Raw genomic sequence first — 19,883 nt, forward strand, 5'->3', positions numbered from 1 at the left:
TTCCTCTACATTAAACCAAAGGAGATCAGCATTTCCAGCTCGCTCAGAGTGAGCCATCTTTTAATCCGTATTTCAGCTAACCAAGCAATCAAGCTATTAGAACCTTTTTAAACTCCCTGAGCAGCAACATTAAATGCAGAGTCCCTACTTAGTGGGCCCGAATCAATAAATTCAGCCTGATCCAACTCTGTGTTCCTTCCACCATCATCCCACACCCTTAACATCCATTCCCACACCTGTTCTCCAGATTCCTGCTTATATAAATTAGAAAACTCTAGCTGTTCTTTTCAAGTATAGCACACCTCCTTGTGGGTCACACTCTGAATTTCACCTCTAGGAGGCCACCGGGACTTTAGTCCAGTTATAGGTCTAGAAGCAAACAGGGCTGTTTCTCCTCTCCTGAGGTGATGTTACCACTACTGGGGATGGCGAAGCTGTTTCTTCTGGCAAAAAGGCTCATCAGAGTTTACAAGCTCTGTGTCCCCAGCATCATCAGGGTCCTCCCACATGTCCCCATTCCAAGTTGCAGGGTCCCATTCTTTTCCAGTCAGGGCCCTCACTTTAAGAGTAGACACCTGGCGAGGCTGTGCATGCACCTTTCGTTGCAGGTCAGCCACTTACATGATAAGAGGTTGTGTCTGATTTTCCACAATTTCAGCTCTTTGTCTACAGGAGATAAGACTCTCACTTGGGGCTTTTAAAGCGAGTATCTGCTTTTGAAGCCAGGAGTTAGAATTCCTGAGTTCATCATTGTCTTTCATCACTTTGTCCAGTGAACTTAGGAGCAGCCAACTAACTTCATTATGTTCCTTGGTTCTCCATATGGTCGAAGGTATTATGTTTAGAGTCACCAAACTTCTTCCCTCTCACGAGCGGTGTATCAGGAGTGTCAAATGCATTTATTTTGCATAACTCTAAACAGTTCATGCCAAAGACTATCAGTGTTCTCCGTACTATTAGAAGTAGAGTCCTTAGCATTTTGGTGTCTGATCATATTAAGGAGCCAACTTCAGAAACCCCAAAACCTATGAAAGAACTCCATCCTTAATATTCTGTTCCTCTAGAACCACTCCTGGTACCAAAGCCTGTTAGGGTTCTCTAGAGGAATGGAACTAATAGGACAGATGTATATATAAAGGGGAGTTTATTAAGGAATATTAACTTGCATGATCACAAGGTCCCACAATAGGCTGTCTGCAAGCTGAGGAGCAAGGAAGCCAGTCTGAGTCCTGAAGCTGAAGAGCCTGGAGTCTGATGTTTGAGGGCAGGAATCATCCAGCACAGGAGAGAGACGTAGGCTGGGAGGCTAAGCTGGTCTAATCTCTCCACGTTCTTCTGCCTGCTTTTTATTCTGGCCATGCTGGCAGCTGATTAGATGGTGCCCACCCAGATTGAGGGTGCGTCTGCCTCTCCCAGTCCACTGACTCAAATGGTTATCTCCTTATAGACACACTCAGGAACAATACCTTGCATCCTTCAATCCAATCAAGTTGACAGTATTAGCCATCACAATTAGTGATGTTGAGCATTTTTCCATGTTTGTTGGCCATTTGTATATCTTCTTTTGAGAATTATCTATTCATGTCCTTATCCCACTATTTGATAGGAAACTATATATATACATACGTGTGTGTGTGTTTTGAGACAGATTCTCTGTCACGCAGGCTGGAGTGCAGTGGCACGAACTCAGCTCACTACAACCTCCACCTCCTGAGTTTAAGCGATTCTCATGCTTTAGCCTCCCAAGTAGCTTGAATTAGGCATGTGCCACCATGCCAGGCTAATTTTTGTATTTTCAGTAGAGATGGGGTTTTTGCCAATGTTGGCCAGTCCGGTCTTGAACTCTGGACCTCAAGTGATCCTCTCCCCTCTGCCTCCCAGTGTGCTGGGATTACAGGCATAAACCACGGCCCCTGGCTGGAAACTATATTTTTAAATGGTACTTTTATTGTAGAAAATTGGGAAAATGAAAAAAAGCACATATAGGAAGTTAAAGAAAAGCACATATTTTTTAAAAACAGGATTTGTATGCATCTAGATGTTTATGGAAATACGTATTTGTGGGGTTTTTTTTCTTTTTTTTCTTTTGAGACGGAGTCTCGCTCTGTTGCCCAGGCTGGAATGCAGTGGTGCAATCTAGGCTTAACTGCAACCTCCACCTCCCAGGTTCAAGCAATTCTCTGCCTCAGCCTCCCGAGTACCTGGGATTACAGGCGCCTGCCACCATGCCCAGCTAATTTTTGTATTTTTAGTAGAGATGGGGTTTCACCATCTTGGCCAGGCTGGTCTTGAACTCCTGACCTTGTGATCCACCTGCCTTGGCTTCCAAAGTGCTGGGATTACAGGTGTGAGCCACCGTGGCCCAGCCTAATTTTTTTTTTTTTTTTTTTTTTTTTTAGCCTGGGTTGATTACCCTCTCTTCCTGAAGTTCTCTAGTCTCCTCACTTTATAACACTATTGCACTTTGGTTTTTTGTTTTTTTTTTTTTTTTTTGAGACGAGTCTTGCTCTGTCTCCTTTGGCTGGACTGCAGTGGCATGATCTCTCTGGCTCACTGCTACCTCTGCATCCTGGGTTCAAGCTATTCTGCCTCAGCCTCCCAAGTAGCTGGGACTACAGGCGAGTGCCGCCATGCCTGGCTAATTTTTATATTTTTAGTAGAGAGGGGGTTTCACCATATTGGCCATGCTGGTTTCTTGGTTTTTCTGTCTCTGAAGTATTATTTTTATTTTTTGACTCTTCTCCTACTTGCCTTTTCCCCCTTATTGTGGACACTCTAGAAAAAGTCCTTGATTTTCTGAACTTTGGTTCATTTTCTCTTTTTTGAAAATACATCCGATCTCATGACTTCAACTGTTTTATCTATGGGAATGACCAGTAACTCTAGATTTATATCTCTCTCCCACTCTGGTCATTTATATGAGCTTTATATTACCTTCTGTGTGAACTCTATTCTGTGTATCATATGATATAATAAAATAGATATTTTATAGGCAATTTTTATTTTAGAACAATTTAATAAATTTTTTACTATAGAAAAATTAAAATCCGTGATTTCTCTTTTGGAAAAATTTCCTTGATATGCTTTTAGGGGTCCTACACAAAGTCAAATCTATTTGTGAACACTTGAGTGCATCAGTTTTATAATTTTAATAATGGTAATAAAATTCCCCTTAATTATTAGAATGTCAGGATTAGAAATACTTGATATTAAATAGAAGTAAATGGATAAACATTGGGAGAATTTTAGAAATTGGAGAGTTCATGTTATCAAATAGCATTTCCATACTTTAATGATATGCAAGGAGCAGGACTGTTCAGAAATGACCCTGGTGTTGACTGAGACTAGGGCTCTCTCCTCCCAGCAAGATGCAGCACCCAAACTGAACTTCCCATAAGACTGGTAGTGCTTCCTACCTCTGGCACAGAAAACTGTAATTTCCCATAGGCCCCAAAGATTCCAGATGCTGAACAGCTGGTGTTATGTAAAGAGCTAGCGTCAAGTCTATACTCTGTCTGGTGCCTTTTTCCTGAAAAAGTTCTTTCCATGATTGCCCTCTAAGAAGGAGGAACAACAAGTGGGTAGGGTCTTTTCATTGAATCTCCGACCCACACTGTGTGTCCACAGAGCATCCTGGTCCTGCCCCATCTTTCCTTAAGAGCAGTGGGAGTGCGGGGTACTCAGGATTATTTTATTTTGCTGATCCTGCCTTATGAGTTTCCTCCTTCCCCCAGTAAGACTGTTCTTTAACCCATGTCCTATAATGTAAATTTGAGTCTTGGTGTAGGATAGGTAGGCACTGAGAAGGGACCCGTCATGCATGACAAATAAGTTAGTTTGTAATCATGTCCTTACTTTTTCCCTCTCTCCTCATGGTGTAGGAATCTGAATTAGAGCCTATGAATGGTGAGATAATGGACGATTCTCTTAAGACCTCACTTATAACAGAAGAGGAAGACTCCACTAGTGAAGTTTTAGATGAAGAATTAAAATTGCAGCCTTTTAATTCCAGTGAAGACTCTACAAATCTTGTTCCACTGGTGGTAGAATCTTCAAAACCCCCTGAGGTAGATGCACCAGATAAGGTAAGGGGGCAATGAGCTATTTTTTAATAAAGTTTACCAGTGTTGGTGACATTAGCGAGGAGGGTGCATGGTATATATATTTGCTTCCACCTTTACATGTACAGTGCTTTAGGAAGATTAACTTTTATACTAGATTTGATATTATAAGAAAATCAGTAATATTCTATAAATTCAAATAATCACCTTATTCATATCTGATATGTGGTAACAAAATGAGTTTTATTACTTTTAATACTTTGTAGTTAGGAAATGCTTAGAAAATTGGATAAAGCATTATTTACCAAATATTTGAGTACCTATATTTGTTACATAGACTATGACCAAAACAGTAATTTATATTTGTTTTAATTAGGCAGACAGATTAGGTTAGTGGGGGAAAAAACTTGTTGGAGTATTTTAAAAGAAATTTAATTTTGTTACTTTTGAATATTACAACTTATGGCTAAAAAACTGTTGTATGGCATTATTAGTGTCTCACCTAAGTAAAAGAATAAAACTTCCATTGCCCTAACTTATCTAATGAAATCGTAGTCAAACTTAGTGTGGTAGCACAGTGAAGTCCCAAGGTATTTTTGGTTCTGGCTCCAGTAACACCAGGAAACTAAAAAAACTGAGTTGATTCATGGTTTTAAAGAATCTTGATATGAAGCTTAATGTGTCTTAATTATGAAATAATTATTTCATTATATCCTCAAAGTAATAACTTAGTATTAAAATTACCATGTGACACAATTTTGAAGAAATTGAGTTGTATTCAGAATATATACACATTTAGCAGAACAGAAATTCAAAAAAATACTCGATTTTGAGTAATGAATACCGAATTAAATTGTAGTTCAGTGTCACTGCATATTAGAGCCTGTGAATTTATTTTTAGAACTGTAGTACAAGTTTATTTGTTGACCAGGTTTTTAATTTTCAGACCCCACGTATACCTGACTCAGAAATGTTGATGGATGAAGGCACATCTGATGAAAAGGGGCACATGGAAGAGAAATTGTCCCTACTTCCAAGAAAGAAAGCACATCTTGGGAGTTCAGACAATGTTGCTACTATGTCAAATGAAGAACGATCTGATGGTGGTTTTCCAAACTCTGTGATAGCTGAATTTTCCGAAGAACCGGTCTCTGAGAATTTGTCTCCTAATACTACTTCCTCATTGGAAGACCAGGGTGAGGAGGGGGTATCTGAGCCCCAGGAAACATCTACTGCTCTTCCTCAGAGTTCTTTGATAGAGGTTGAACTTGAAGACGTGCCATTTTCACAGAATGCAGGACAGAAGAATCAGTCAGAGGAGCAGTCTGAAGCATCTTCCGAGCAACTGGATCAGTTTACACAATCGGCAGAAAAAGCTGTGGATAGCAGCTCAGAGGAAATAGAAGTGGAAGTGCCTGTGGTAGACAGGCGGAATTTAAGAAGAAAGGCCAAAGGGCATAAAGGACCTGCTAAGAAGAAAGCTAAGCTGACCTGAAGGAAGAAGAAAAGTGGATGATAAATCCTCTTCTTTGTAACATAGTTGTTGTTTTTAAAATATGGTAATTAATAAACAGCATGAGGCACAGGACAAAAATTTCCAAAATTTCAATTTGAACTTATTTACTATGCAGTTTTTTGCTTCCCTTTAGAACGTAGAATTCACCATTGTTTTTAATTTTTCAGGCTATTTTTGGTAAATGCAATTTTTTATTTTTATTAACCATGTTTCAATTTTGGGAAACCAGATCATATTATATTTTCTTTATCAGGTGGTACATCTGACCATTATTTCAAAAATATAATTAAAAAGCTGTGAAAGTAGTAGGATTTCCATTACTTATAAGGATCACAGAAATCTTTTATACTAAGGGTTTTAATAGTAAAACTTGGTGAGGGTTCTAGAAGTTTTAAATTTCAAAACTAATCACCAATTTTTTTAAATGTAGGCATGCCTAAACAAAAATAAGTGTCAATAAATTAGAAAAAATATAACTTCAAGTAAATGAGAGCACAAAAACAGAAACTTACGGTCAAAGGTTCATGAAGATATTTTGGTTTTGGCCTCTTAATCCTAGATATAGATGCAGTTTTTTCCTTTGACTTCACTATCTATGGAAAGGTACACATAAAATCTGTTTCTGATTGATTCTATCATCTGATGTTAACAGTACTGTCAGGGATTTAACTGTGGCATGTGGGGACTAATTATTTAAAATTTCATTTGAAGTATTAGTTTGCTGTAATTTTTTTTGTCTGCATATGTGCAGACGCCTAGAAGTTTAGACTTCACTTTCACCTTTAATCAGGTAAAAATCACAACTATACTTTGGAGACATGGTTTAATTTGGACTTCTGGTCCTGATCAGATAGATAAATTAAGCTGGAGATTTTACTTTTATCCCAACCCAGTTAACATCTATATTTCAGAAGTATGAGGCTCCTTCCTAAGGCATCTCCTTAAATCTTGCCACCTCCCTAATTCTACAGTCTTATTTATATTCCCCCACAGCTTTCATCTACTTCTGTAACTCATGGAGTGATTCTCCAATCAACAGATCTTCCTGCCTGCCGGCTTATGCCCTTGATGTCCATTTTTGGGTAGGTTTGGAGGTGCACCCCACAATGTTAGACCTATATGGCAGGGGTAAAACTGCCCCCAGTGTTAGACCTATATGGCAGGGGTAAACTGCCTTTGGGGGAGCTGTGGTTACAAGGGCTTCAATCATATTGGAGGCTTCAATCATCCTTTGATTTGTACTGAGTACTGGTTGCAAGCTGGCCTGTTAAGTGTATATTGTGTTGCCATAACAAAGGCCTAGGAAAATTTGAAGAAAAAAAACACTGAACTGTTATTTTTTGTAATTTATTTAAAAATGGACAAAATGGTTATTAGAATCCAAAGATAATCTAAAAAGTTCTACTCTTTGGAAATATTATGTGTACTGAAATTTGCACTTAAGTTGGAGAATGTTTTGAGACCATTTAAATTGTTTTAAAAATAGCTTGATCTTGATCCTTATGCAAAAGAAACATTAAGACTTTGTGTCATTATTTGAGGTAGCTAAGGACTGATGTTGAAAGTTTATTCAGTCTATAGTAAGCTGATGTCAGGTCAGTAAATTTTGTTTGGGGATGTTGGTATTTTCGATCTAATTAGTTAAGTTAAAATCTTAAAGCAGACAAAAATAGTAAACGCTCCTATTTGTGTTAGATTTTGAACAATTGTATTACCCTATATTTTCTTTAATTAGTCAAAGGTAAGCCAGATTATTTCATTCTAAATGAAAATTAAAGCACTTTGGCCATTTATTTTTTCAACAAATGCTAATACTAAGTAAAAAAAAAAGTATGACTACTATTAGTGAATCTACCAAACATTTATGCTGTTTTGTACATTTTATGAGAAACTTCTGTCAATATCACAAAGGGAAATATTCTGTTAAGATTCAGTAAATTCTTAATCTTTACATGTTTCATTTCTTAGATTTGAAAACACTTGTAGATATTTTATTTTTACTTGGGTTTGTTTAAAATACTTTCTTTTCAAATTATTTTAAACATGGAAACGCTTCATGAATTTGTGTCATCCTTGCACAGGGGCCATGCTAATTTTCCCTGTATTGTTCTAATTTTAGTATATGTGCTGCCGAAGTGAGCACTAAAAGACTTTCTTTAGACAAGTGTAGTTTTTTAAAGATTGAGCTCACTGGCTCAACTCTTGATGTGTGAATATAGTTGAGTTTACAAAAAATGTTTATTAATCATATATGACCATTGGGGGCTAACAGTATAAACTTATTCTTGTTAAACTTGTTTGGGTTAAACAGTAAGTGAATTGTAAACAATTTAGAAGTTTTTTGTTCAGCACACAAGAACACTTCTGTTACAGATTATCTCTGACAGAAATTGTTATTTTGGGGTTTATAGATTATAGAGGGAAAAGTTAGATCACTTGGAAAAACCTAACTCTCATGTTCAGTAACTTGAGTATAGAATTTATACCACAATTTATCTTCAATAAGGAACCTACATGAACTTAATCAGTTATCTGTAGTTTTTGCAAGGCATTAGAAAAAATTTCACAATTACAGAGGACTGAAAATGTGATTTCAACCGGCTAGTCTAGTTGTTGAATGTCCAGTCACATTACACATAGTCCTTTGTGAACTTATTTGTGAAGGGAGTTCACTTTTTATGTACATACGTGTATATTTCCTTGTGTAATATAAAGCAGATGGTTATTAGCAGTATTTTAGTTCTTTCAAGTTTAAATTATTCAATTGCTAGACATCACAGAAATTAGTATATTTAAGAATTTATTATAAAGCTCCTCTACAACTTTTAAAGGTGAGAGGGTCTATTATGATTTTTTATAAAATCAAACAGCATGATTTAGAACGTCAGTCTTCTACTTAAAATGTGTCTATATTCATGGTATTTCCATTCAGTGTAGATGGTAAGGAAAACATCTAGTCATTAAAGATTTACTTATAGCAGACTCCAGAACACTACCTACAATGGGGTTTCAGTGACTAGAAATCTTGAAGGTTTATGATTGCATCAAATTGAGCCTGTACTAATATCTAAATATCTGCTCTTATGTTCTGCTTTATCCCTTGGGATTACCTTCTAAGGTTTGGTCACACCAGCAAACTGAAACAGATCTTAATGTACATAAAAAATTTATACTAATATTACTCATCTGTGTTACAGTATTTTGAAAAATGTTTCAGGTGTCATCTAGTCTTTCATGGGTGTGATTAGTTACAAATGTTATGCTTATGTTTTCATACTTAATATCAAGCTTTCTTTGTACCTTACAAGATAGTATTTTTGGTTCTAAAAAAAACAAGCAAACTTCATTTTTGTAGTATCCAGAAATTACCTGGAGTCAGTATTTTTATTCGCCTTCTAGAACTTGTGATCCACACATCACCCATTTATATTAGTGGCAAAATTATCTGCTAAAATCTAATTGTAAGAAAGGCTTACCTTCTGTCATCAAGTGATTGTATCATCCTGGATCGTCATTTCCAAGGAACTAGCCTTTCTTTTCCTAAACGTCTGTATGTGTTCTAAAACTTCCAGTATATATTTATAGAACTTAGAAAAAATGTTACATTATTCAGAGTAGCAAGTCTTACTGGAGTACCTATGTTTGTTTTCTTGGTTTTTATTTTTTTTTAAGTTTAAAAGTAGTAATTAAACCTATATTTTGTGATTGTTTCCTGGTCTGTGTTTTTAAATTCTTTTCCTTCAGTTTTCCTCATGAAGATGTTTCAGATACTGAATTTGTTTAGACATTGAATGACTTTGTTAAAGGCACAATTAATCACATTGGTTGTACTCTGAAGACAGACTTCTTTAAAAAAAAATAATTTAAAACAATGTGGGGATTATAGATTAATGTAATATACTGCCATCCTTAAAACCACAACATATAACAGATCACAAAAGTGCTTTCACCAAGTTACAACCGTAAATCCTTACCTTTTTACATCATCTAAGTAACTGCAAATAAATTTCTCCTCAGGGAATCAGTGCAGTCTTCTTTTTCCTTTTAAAACTTAGCTGGAGTTACTTAAACTAATTCTTAATACTATTCTGAAAGTATAAATATATTGTTTAGAATACAGAAAATGCTAAGAGAGTACAAAGACTTTAGTATATTTTTTTCATTTTCATGATTCAAGTAGAAAATAGTGCCAAGTAGGTATTATTATACATGGTAAATGAGATGAAAAAAATGTTTAGAATGTGAATTCACTAGACCTTTGCTGTACTGGATTTCACAGGTGAAAAGATTTCTCTAAGATTTCTGAACTTTTTTAGTGTCTTCTCACATGTAGTGTAAACAAACACTATAAACTTAACATCTGTATTAATGCTACCTTTTTTAGGATTAATGATTAACGAGGTAGAAGATACTTCAGTTAAATTCTCAGACACATAATTGTGTATTAACCTTTTTGAAAGGCATTTTCAATGAACACTGGTGGTTTTTTCAGGAAATTGCTGAATACCCACTCACAAATGCAGATATTGATGAAGTAGGATATTTGTATATTTGCTTTTTTTCAATCATTCAGTTTTATGAACATGGGGTCAAAGCATATTTCAAAATAAAGACCATTTATAAAACTGGGCCACTTTAATGTTTACAATTTAATAAATCTCTTCATTGCAGACATGTATGGCTGTTTGGTAGTATTCAGAAACATCACAGTAATGGCAGTTTCTTCAATTGGTGTGTAGTCCTCAATAATTATATATGAAATTGCTGTCAAACCAGTAAGACTGCATTTATACATCCATCATTTTCAGGATTGTTGGTAACCTGGGCATATTTTCCTAAGGAAAACAAAACCAAAAAAGGGAAAAGGGAGGGTTGTTAGCTAATAAAAATTAATTTTAAAGAATATAACTTTTGCCTTTTTTTTTCTTTTTGTCTTAATACAGGGTTTCACTCTTATTCCCCAGGCTGCAGTGTGGTGGCGTGATCTTGGCTCACTGCAACCTCTGCCTCCTGGGCTCAAGCGATTCTCCTCACTCAGTCTTCCGAGTAGCTGGGACCACAGGCACACGCCACTGCCTGGCTAATTTTTTTGTTTTTGTATTTTGTAGAGATGTGGTTTTGCCATGTTGCCCAGGCTGGGCTCGAACTCCTGAGCTCAAATGATCCGCCTGCCTTGGCCTCCCAAAGTGCTGTGATTATAGGTGTGAGCCACTGCGCCCAGCCATGCCTAAAATATTTCTAATTACCACTTTCAATAAATAAGAAATGAACCATAAAGGATAAATGAGATTTTACAAAATTCAATCATTTAAGGACAAATTTGAGTTCTGAATACAATTTTCATACAAGTAGTGTTTTTGCAAATAATGGCCAGCTCCATGTTATTAGTACATTGCATTAACAGGCTTTTGTGGATTGACCTGAGCATTGTCACTTTTTCACATAATTCTTCCTGGAAAATGTATCAAGTTTCAAATGAGTTTCAAGTCAAGGTAACAACATATTTTAAAACTGAGGTCAGCTGACATGAAGTATAAACCAATGACTGAAGAAGTTGTAGCGTATATTCTTCCCTTTCAAAGAAATTGGATCTGGGTACTAAAGGTAGAAAATAAGCAAATGAGGGCGTTTAAAATTACTGCATGACACATTTCTGTTTTAATTAATTATTACTGATCTAGTGTGATTATATGTTGTATGCCTCCCTTGGCTCATGGTTAATTTATTCTTTTTTTTTTTTACAATTTTTTTTAGTTATAACTTTGCATCTGCTTCCCTTGTAATAAAGAATTTTTATTAAAAAGGATCAAAATATTTTTATTTTACTTATTTTTGAGATGGAGGCTTGCTCTGTCTCCCAGGCCGGAGTGCAGTGGCATGATCTCAGCTCACTGCAAGCTCCAGGTTCATGTGATTCTCCTGCCTCAAGCCTCCCGAGTAGCTGGAATTACAGGCACCCGCAACCACACCTGGCTAATTGTTTTGTATTTTTAGTAGAGACGGGGTTTTGTCATGTTGGCCAGGCTAGTCTCCAACTCCAGTCTCAAGTGAACCGCCTGCCTCGGCCTCCCCAAGTGCTGGGATTATAGGTGTCAGCCACTGCGCCCAGATAGCGAGGGGGCTTTTTAGAGCCTGGAAGCTTCTACATGATTTCTGAGACCTGTTAATGGGAATTAACAGAACGAACTAAACTGTGTTAAATCACTTTCAATTATTATTATTACTTTTTGAGACACAGTCTCGCTCTGTCATCCAGGCTGGAGTGCAATGGCATGATCTCAGCTCACTGCAAGCTCCACCTCCCAGGTTCAAGCGATTCTCCTGCCTCAGCCACTGGAGCAGCTGGGATCACAGGTGTGGGCCACAACACCTGGCTAATTTTTGTATTTTTAGTAGAGATGGGGTTTCACCATGTTGGCCAGGCTGGTCTTGAACTCCTGACTGCAGATGATCTGTCCGCCTCAGCCTCCCAAAGTGCTGGGGTTACAGGCTGAGACACCGCTCCTGGCAGTTTCAATGATCAGTTTACCTACGTGGGACAGATAGTTCTATTTCTTTAAATTTAATAGGTATTTTCTCTTAATGTTAGCATGTAAATATAAGAAGTATTTACATAATATAAAGTTGCGGCAAAAGAAATTTTTTCTTACGGAAGACATCTTTAGTCATTGGCTAATACTTCATGTAAGCTGACCTCACTTTTAAAATATGTTTGATATATGCCTCCCTTCCTCTGCTCATGGTTAATTTATTCTATTTTCTTACACTATTTCTTAGTTATAACTTTGCATCTGCTTCCCTTATAATAATTTTTATTAAAAAGGTTAAAAAAATTTTTTTTGAGATGGAGATTTGCTCTGTCTCCCAGTCTGGAGTGCAGTGGCACAACCTCAGCTCACTGCAAGCTCCGCCTCCTGAGTTCAAGTGATTCTGCTGCCTCAGCCTCCCAAGTGGCTGGGATTAGAGGTGCTCGCCACCACACCCGGCTGATTTTTTTGTATTTTTAGTAGAGATGGGGTTTTGCCATGTTGGCCAGGCTGGTCTCAAACTCCTGACTTCAGGTGATCCACCCGCCTCAGCCTCCCAAAGTGCTGGGATTTACATGCGTGAGCTGCCGTGCCTGGCTAAAAAGGATCAAAATAAATCTAGCAGAATGTATTACACCTTATGTAACTAAAACCAGTAAGCTAAATTTTAAAACAATTGTATTTATAACTACTTTTTCTATAAAGTATTTTTTACTAAATATTTACATCTGATTTACAATGTTTTAGCTCTACTGCATTAAAAAAATTTGCTGTATATTTTATTAATACATCAACTTGAATAGTATTTCTATTAGTACTGCAGAACACAGCAGCCCTGTATTCAAAAATTCACTTACCCCAAATAACTTTGCCTCCTTGCGTCACAAGGCCCAATTCGCTCACATTTACTTCAATGACAGTACCTTTGGTAATAACACCCAAAGTTGTATACAGTGGGGATGAGGGATTCTTCTTTACACCAAGTATTGGTAGGCAAAAGGTGGCTTTCAGTTCAGGATGTGTTACATGGGCTTTCTTGAAACGCAAGCCCTAGTAAGTCAAACACAACATAAGAATGTTTACGTCCAAAATGTTAACAGTGATGAGTAGTGGTCGTTTTCGCTTATCTTTTTCAACCATCTCCAAAAAACTATGGTTGAATAATGTCATCTTAAAGAAGCTAACAAAATATGTTTTACAGAGTAAAAAGCTGGTGGTTACAGTATAAATATGTGGGGAAAACACCCACACAGATACTTAAGAATTTCTTTTTCTTTTGAGACAGGGTCTTGCCCAGTTGCCCACGCCAGAGTGCAATGGCGTGATCTTGGCTCACTGCAGCTTGGACTTCTTGGGCTCAAGACATCCTCCCACCTCAGGCTCCCGAGTAGCTGGGACTACAGGCACGCACCACCATGCCTAGCTAATTTTTTTTTTTTTGGTAGAGATGGGGTTTCGCCATGTTGCCTGCTGGTCTTGGACTCCTGGGCTCTCAATGTATCCACCCACCTCAGCCTCCCAAAGTGCTGGGATTACAGGCCACCACAGCTAGCCTCTGAAAAGTTTTTTTTTTTTCACCCTGTAATAGCTACCTAGCAACATACTCAGATTTTTACTGTCTAGTCATCTACCACTTAGACTTACTAAGGACTTTATATATACCAGGCCACTATGCTAGCTCACAACTGGCTCACTTAAACACAATAACCTCACAACAAACACATCTCCTCTCCTCTGTTTTCGAATGATGTAACAAGGATCAGCAGGTTAAATGACTTGTTTCCAGATTAAATGGTGAGTGGTAAACAGACTCAAACCTTAATATCCTGATTCCAAGTCTTTATATACCTCAGCTACCTTCCATGATGAAAAAAGGAGTGGATTGTCAGCTTTCTTTAGGTTGATGGTAATATGAGACTGGAGGAGGCCCAGAGGAGTCTTTGTTACAGAAACTGGTTATGGAGTCACCCAGTCAACCTAATAAGGTCTTTTAGGGTGTAGTACTTTAAACGTCACAACATTTTGCAGTCTTGATTTTTGTGTGCATGGGGATGGGGGGAAAAATCACTAAATCAGTTTCTTAGTAACAGACTCATTAATCAAGCTTGTAAGAAACTGACACCATTCAGGATGCCATCTGATTATAATGACAAATCTGTGAAACTACAGAAAACCTAGAATAGCCTGACTTGTATATTCTCTCCCTGTAGAACTGTTAAGGCTACCAAAATATATTCAGACTATGAATATGAAACCAAAACAAGTCGAGTCCATGATATAATCCGGGGTGGGCAAACATTTTGTGTAAAGAACCCAATAGGTAAACATTTTAGGCTTTGTCAGGCCATATGGCCTCTGTTGCAACTGCTCAATTCTAGGGGTAGGGGTTATGCAATATGTAAATGAACAGGCGTGACTGTGTTCCATTAAAACTTTATTTACAGAAACAGGCTATTTGCCAATATTTTAATCTATTAAAAATTACTCACGTTGGCCGGGCACGGTGGCTCATGCCTGTAATTCCAACACTTTGGGAGGCTAAGGCGGGCGGATCACGGAGATCGAGACCATCCTGGCTAACACGGTGAAACCCCGTCTCTACAAAAAAATACAAAAAAATTAGCCGGGCGTGGTAGCGGGCACCTATAGTCCCAGCTACTCGGGAGGCTGAGGCAGGAGAATGGCGAGAACCCGGGAGGCGGAGCTTGCAGTGAGCCGAGATCGTGCCACTGCACTCCCGCCTGGGCTACAGAGGGAGACTCCGTCCCAAAAAAAAAAAAAAAAAATTACTCAGGTTGAACACTAGGATTTTGGCATGTTGCAACTTTCCTCTCTCTGATACTTGGTTTTTTTGAGGCTGTGTATCTAACTGGGAGAATAGTTCAGTCTCTTTGAAGGGATTTTGCAAAAATATATCTTCAACTATGTTTCTCCCCAGGGGTGGGGAAGTTTGGGGTCACATTACTATTGCTGCCTTCAACAGAAATTAAGCTATATTAAGTTATCTTCCTTTTTTCAAAGATTTTCTTTTTTTTTCTTTTTTTTTTCTTTTGAGACAGAATCTTGCTCTGTCCCCCAGGCTGGAGTGCAGTGGCATGATCTCCACTCACTGCAAGCTCTGCCTCCCAGGTTCACGCCATTCTCCTGCCTCAGCCTCCCAGGTAGCTGGGACTACAGGCGCCCGCCACCATGCCCGGCTAATTTCTTGTATTTTTTTTTTTTAGTAGAGATGGGGTTTCACAGTGTTAGCTAGGATGGTCTTGATCTCCTGACCTCGTGATCTGCCTGCATCAGGCCTCCCAAAGTGCTGGGATTACAGGCGTGAGCCACCGCGCCCGGCTTTTCAATGATTTTCAAGAGCATTTAGATACTTTCCTTATCAAACTGGAATTGACTCTTATAAAACAGTCCTACTCAGGTTTTCGAACTGCTGTCAAAGACAAGAAGTGTTTTGAGACCTAGACAATATCAGGCATATTGTAGATCACTAGTTCAATGAGGAAAATATGACTGTGGAAAATGAAGATTCTAATATGTCATGTTTAAAAGTCAGAATTCACTGACAATGTCTTATGATACTACTTTTTCAAATCTCTCACGAAGCTGAAAAGATTTTTTTTTTTTTTGAGACGGATTTTTGCTCTTCTTGCCCAGGCTGGAGTGCAATGGCGTGATCTCAGCTCACTGCAACCTCCGCCTCCCAGGTTCAAGCGATTCTCCTGCCTCAGCCTCCCTAGTAGCTGGGATTACAGGCGCCCGCCACCACGCCCAGCTTATTTTTTGTATTTTTTAGTACAGATAGGGTTTCACTACATTGGCCAGGCTGGTCTTGAACTCCTAACTTCAGGTGATCCACCCACCTCAACCTCCCAAAGTGCTGGGATTACAGGTGTGAGCCACCGCACTGGGCTAAAGATTTTTGACTAGTGGAAAAAGTACTAAATAACTTCTGTCAATAACTTAAAATAACAGAAATTGCATAAAAATATCTTTCAACCTGTTCCACATCAATTTAAAGAATTTCAGGAAATGATAATGTTCTTTATCCGATTTAACAAAGTGAACTAATATTTCGGTCATTACACTCTTCTAAGGACTTACCATTGGCCTGATGAATCTTTCATATTTAGGTGGTTTTCTTGTAAAGCCATCTCCAACAAAGCACACTTTAGTAACCATTCTCTTCCATGCCTTCTTCTTTCTCTTTCCTGTTCGAATAACTTTTAATACTTCTGTTTCTCCCTGGGCACGTACTTTAGGCAGAGGGACTTCCCATTTTCCCTAAAAATATGCCACAGTTAAAAGTTTATATTGTTATTAAAGGACAATGAGAATAAGTCAAATATGTTTTAGTTGTACAAAGTAATAGATCTATTTTTTTTGCTTGACCATCAACACATTTTTGGCTCAACCGTCTTCTAGAGGTCTGTATTGTCTCATAAGCTGCAAATTAAACAGAACAAGTTTATATATCATGGGTATGTTAAATAAATGGTTGGCTTAAGCTAAAAATCTTAATGCTGTGTTATGGGTAAGAAACCTGTAATGTGGTGGTGATTTTTTTTTGTTTGTTTTTAGATGGAGTCTCGCTCTGTTGCTCAGGCTGGAGTGCAGTGGTACAATCTTGGCTCACTGTGCAGCCTCCGCCTCCTGGGTACAAGCAATTCTCCTGTCTTAGCCTCCCGAGTAGCTGGGACTACAGACACACACCACCACACCCAGCTAATTTTTGTATTTTTAGTAGAGGTGGGGTTTCACCACATTGGTCAGGCTGGTCTTGAACTCCTGACCTCAGGTGATCCACCTGCCTTGGCTTCCCAAAGTGCTGGGATTACAGGCGTGAGTCACGGTGCCCAGCCGATAGTGACTTCTATAAGCAGTATATGTGTTTACTAATGTTTAATAGCATAACACTGGAAGAGTGTTTCCACCTCTTAATATGTCTCTGTATTTCTTCCCGAGATGGATCTGTAATCACTAGCAAGACAAAATCCTCACCAGATGTTTTATGCCTCCCTTGAGTGCAAATTCTATGAAAAAACTGAAATAGTGTAAGGCAGTAAAAATAATTCTTTAAATATAAATACTGCATATTCTTTTATCTGGATTTCTGCTAATCTATTTACAGGTGTTTTAAAAAGCCACATTTTTTGTGACAACTCAGGGAGTTTTCCACCATTCTACTTTTTAACCAAGTTTGGCACTACAGGGCAGCACAAATAAGAAGCATTTGTATTTTTCTTTATGACTGCATAGCACTGTGGGTTTTCAAACAGGAAGACAAATATTGAATTTGAAATTCACTCCTTACCAGCTTTTAAATTTCATATGGCATTCTAATAAATTTTTTTTAAAACTTAAATTTTAAAACCTTATGATGAGAAAGCAAGTTTTTAATTAAATTTACAAAGACTTCAACATCTAAATAATGGGAATAACAGCTGTACTTCATGTTTGAAATTAAACCGAGAAACAAGAACCCCAAATTTGAATTTAAGTAATTCTCCTAAACAAAACAAAGACTTCAATTGTTATTGCTTACCGCCTTCTCTTTTCTTTTCTGTTTAATCATATTGGAAAGTACTTTAGCTCGAGATTGTCCCTCTCTGTCCAGCAGATAGGCAGGTACTGCTCCCTGTGGTGTCTTTTCATCATTCTTTTGTTTGGTGTTTCTCTTTTCATGCATCTTGATACTACCAAGAAGGAAAAAAGATTCAAGATTATCTGTTTTAATAATGATTACTCAAAAGATGTTAACTTGTTATGACAAATAAATGAGACCACTTACGTCTTTTTCATTTGTATTTTCTCAGCATGACGCTGTTTATGGTAAAGCTTAGCCTTCAGACCAATCATTTTCTTTGCCTTCTTTGAACGTTCATGAGCCTCTCGACTTTCCTTCTTTCTCTTTTTCTCATGGTAATCCAAACGGTATCCATAGCGTTTACGGTGTAATTCAATATATTCATTCTGTGGCTATAATGATGGAAGAAATATTATTTTAATTTTTTAAAGTACTGACAATTATTCTAAAATGCTTTCTTTTACATAGCACAAAGACCCTGTTTCATCCAAATGTTCACTTACTTAAATGATTCTTGCACCATTAAGTTTATTCACATGATGTAAGTTAAATTTTGGTCTTGAATGATATGAGGCATCAGGACTTACATCTCTAATAATCTCATTAGGGAGTGGTCCAAAATCTACTGGACCACAAAAGGGATGAACTGATTACAGTATCTTTTTTCCTTGACATAATTTGCTTTTTTAATAACACCTTCATTTCACATTTAAAAAATTTAAGTCAGTTTTATTGAAGCATAATTTACACACAGTAAAACCTGTCCTTTTTAGGTATACAGTTCTAAGTTTTTCCTAACTACACAGTTCTGTAACCACCACAATCAAAATACAGAGAATTTCCATTTCCCCCTAAAATTCCCTATGTAACTTTTAAGTCAATCCTCTTTCCCAACTCTCAGTTTGATACCTATCCCTACAGTTTCGCCTTTCCCAGACTGAAACAGGGATCAACAGTAGTACATAGCCTTTTGAATCTGGTTTCTTGCTTTTGGGATTCACCCAATTTGCTGCAGGTATAGGAACTTCAATCCTTTTTATTGTTGAGTAGTATGCTATTGTATGGATACACCACTGTTTACCCGCTGACCAGATGATAGGTATCAGGGTTGTTCCCAGTTTTGGGTGATTACGAATAAATCTGCAATAAACAACTGCATGCAAGTCTTCATGTGGACGTGTGTTTACTGCCAGACCGTTTTCCAAAAGTGCATTATTTTTCTTTTCACCAGCAATGTATGGGATGCTTTTTGCATTTTAGACACGTTTTAAACACGCGGCCAGGCGGAATCTATTCGTATTTTAAGGCTGCAAAAATAAAAATGATAACAAAGCCAACTCCAGCACAGAGAGCAATGTTAAGTAACAACCAACAAGGTGTGCTGCTACCAACTGCTATCACATAAACTTTGCAGCCATCACATGAAGGGTGTATGGAATGCCATTTTGCAAAGAAACGCAGATTATAGAGACGTAACAGAAAGAGAAAGGACCTGGCAGTTAGATCTGGGCCGTTAAGCCCGGCTTCGCAATTCATTAGCTGTCTGGTCTTTGGCAAGGACGCCTTCAGTTTCCTCAGCAGTAAAATGAAGGGAGCGGGACTGACATCTAAGATTGTACAAGGCACAACCATATTCCCATTAGGCTCTGGGGCTGATAACCACGCTTGTGGTGAAATCAGGAATTTTTAGGAGTCTTAGCGGTGGATCAAAAAGAAAAAAGAAAACAGGACAGAGTAAAATCTTGCTCCAAAGCTTGTGTTCTGGCAAATACCGTCTGTGTCTCGAATGTGAAGTTGTTTCCACTCCTCAGAGCCCACCCCACGGGTCTACCATCCTTTTCTCTTGGCAGTTCTCATTTCCGCCTACCACCACTCACCCCCTACCCCAGCGCCCCAGAGTCCTCAGGTCCCACTAACTCAGACGCTGTGTGTCGCGAGCGTCCGAGGCATCCTCCTTACCATGGTGACGGCCGCAGAGCCGCCAGGAGCAGCCCCTGGAGTGCGAAAACGCTCTCAATTTTCGGGTCTCAAAGACCCACAAGCCCACGCCACGCAGGCCGGGACAGGAAAGGGTCACCCTTTAAAACGGCCGAGTGAAGAGCAAGAACCACGCAGCGGTTCCGAGCCTCTGTTTTCCGCTTTTAGCTAGGAGGACGGAAGTTGCTGGCAGGCGGCATTTGGCCGGTACACCGCCG

General features: G+C 38.2%; 2 protein-coding genes and 1 non-coding gene across 12 annotated transcripts in view; 1 reads left to right on the forward strand and 2 right to left on the reverse strand.

The window, feature by feature from the left end:
* FAM169A (family with sequence similarity 169 member A) overlaps positions 1-9,287 on the forward strand; it is a 92,816-nt gene extending 83,529 nt beyond the window's left edge. For all 9 annotated transcript variants that reach the window (XM_003810466.7, XM_034959945.3, XM_008962825.5 and 6 more), the window contains 2 exons: positions 3,882-4,085; positions 5,008-9,287. In XM_003810466.7, the coding sequence (XP_003810514.2) occupies positions 3,882-4,085; positions 5,008-5,556 (753 nt within the window). In that variant the 3' untranslated portion in view covers positions 5,557-9,287. The remainder of the gene's footprint in view (positions 1-3,881; positions 4,086-5,007) is intronic.
* Positions 7,616-7,720, reverse strand: LOC112439891 (U6 spliceosomal RNA). Its single transcript, XR_003028121.1, has one exon. It is a non-coding gene; the product is annotated as a U6 spliceosomal RNA (small nuclear RNA).
* An 816-nt stretch (positions 9,288-10,103) lies between the features above and the next one.
* NSA2 (NSA2 ribosome biogenesis factor) lies at positions 10,104-19,787 on the reverse strand. Of its 2 annotated transcripts, none has more exons than XM_003810473.6 (6): positions 19,648-19,787; positions 17,893-18,080; positions 17,647-17,797; positions 16,206-16,385; positions 12,962-13,154; positions 10,104-10,412 (listed from the first exon to the last, which is right to left on the reverse strand). In XM_003810473.6, the coding sequence occupies exons 1-6, from the start codon at positions 19,648-19,650 to the stop codon at positions 10,345-10,347; spliced, it is 783 nt and encodes a 260-aa protein (XP_003810521.1). In that variant the 5' UTR covers positions 19,651-19,787; the 3' UTR covers positions 10,104-10,344. The 2 variants fall into 2 exon arrangements, with proteins under 2 accessions (XP_003810521.1, XP_034815842.1); XM_034959951.3 differs by lacking the exon at positions 10,104-10,412 and adding an exon at positions 14,594-14,702 and having other exon boundaries at positions 13,027-13,154.
* Positions 19,788-19,883: the final 96 nt, after the last annotated feature.

The sequence above is a fragment of the Pan paniscus genome, chromosome 4, assembly GCF_029289425.2.
Source record: "Pan paniscus chromosome 4, NHGRI_mPanPan1-v2.0_pri, whole genome shotgun sequence".
In the NCBI taxonomy this organism is placed as follows: domain Eukaryota; kingdom Metazoa; phylum Chordata; class Mammalia; order Primates; family Hominidae; genus Pan; species Pan paniscus.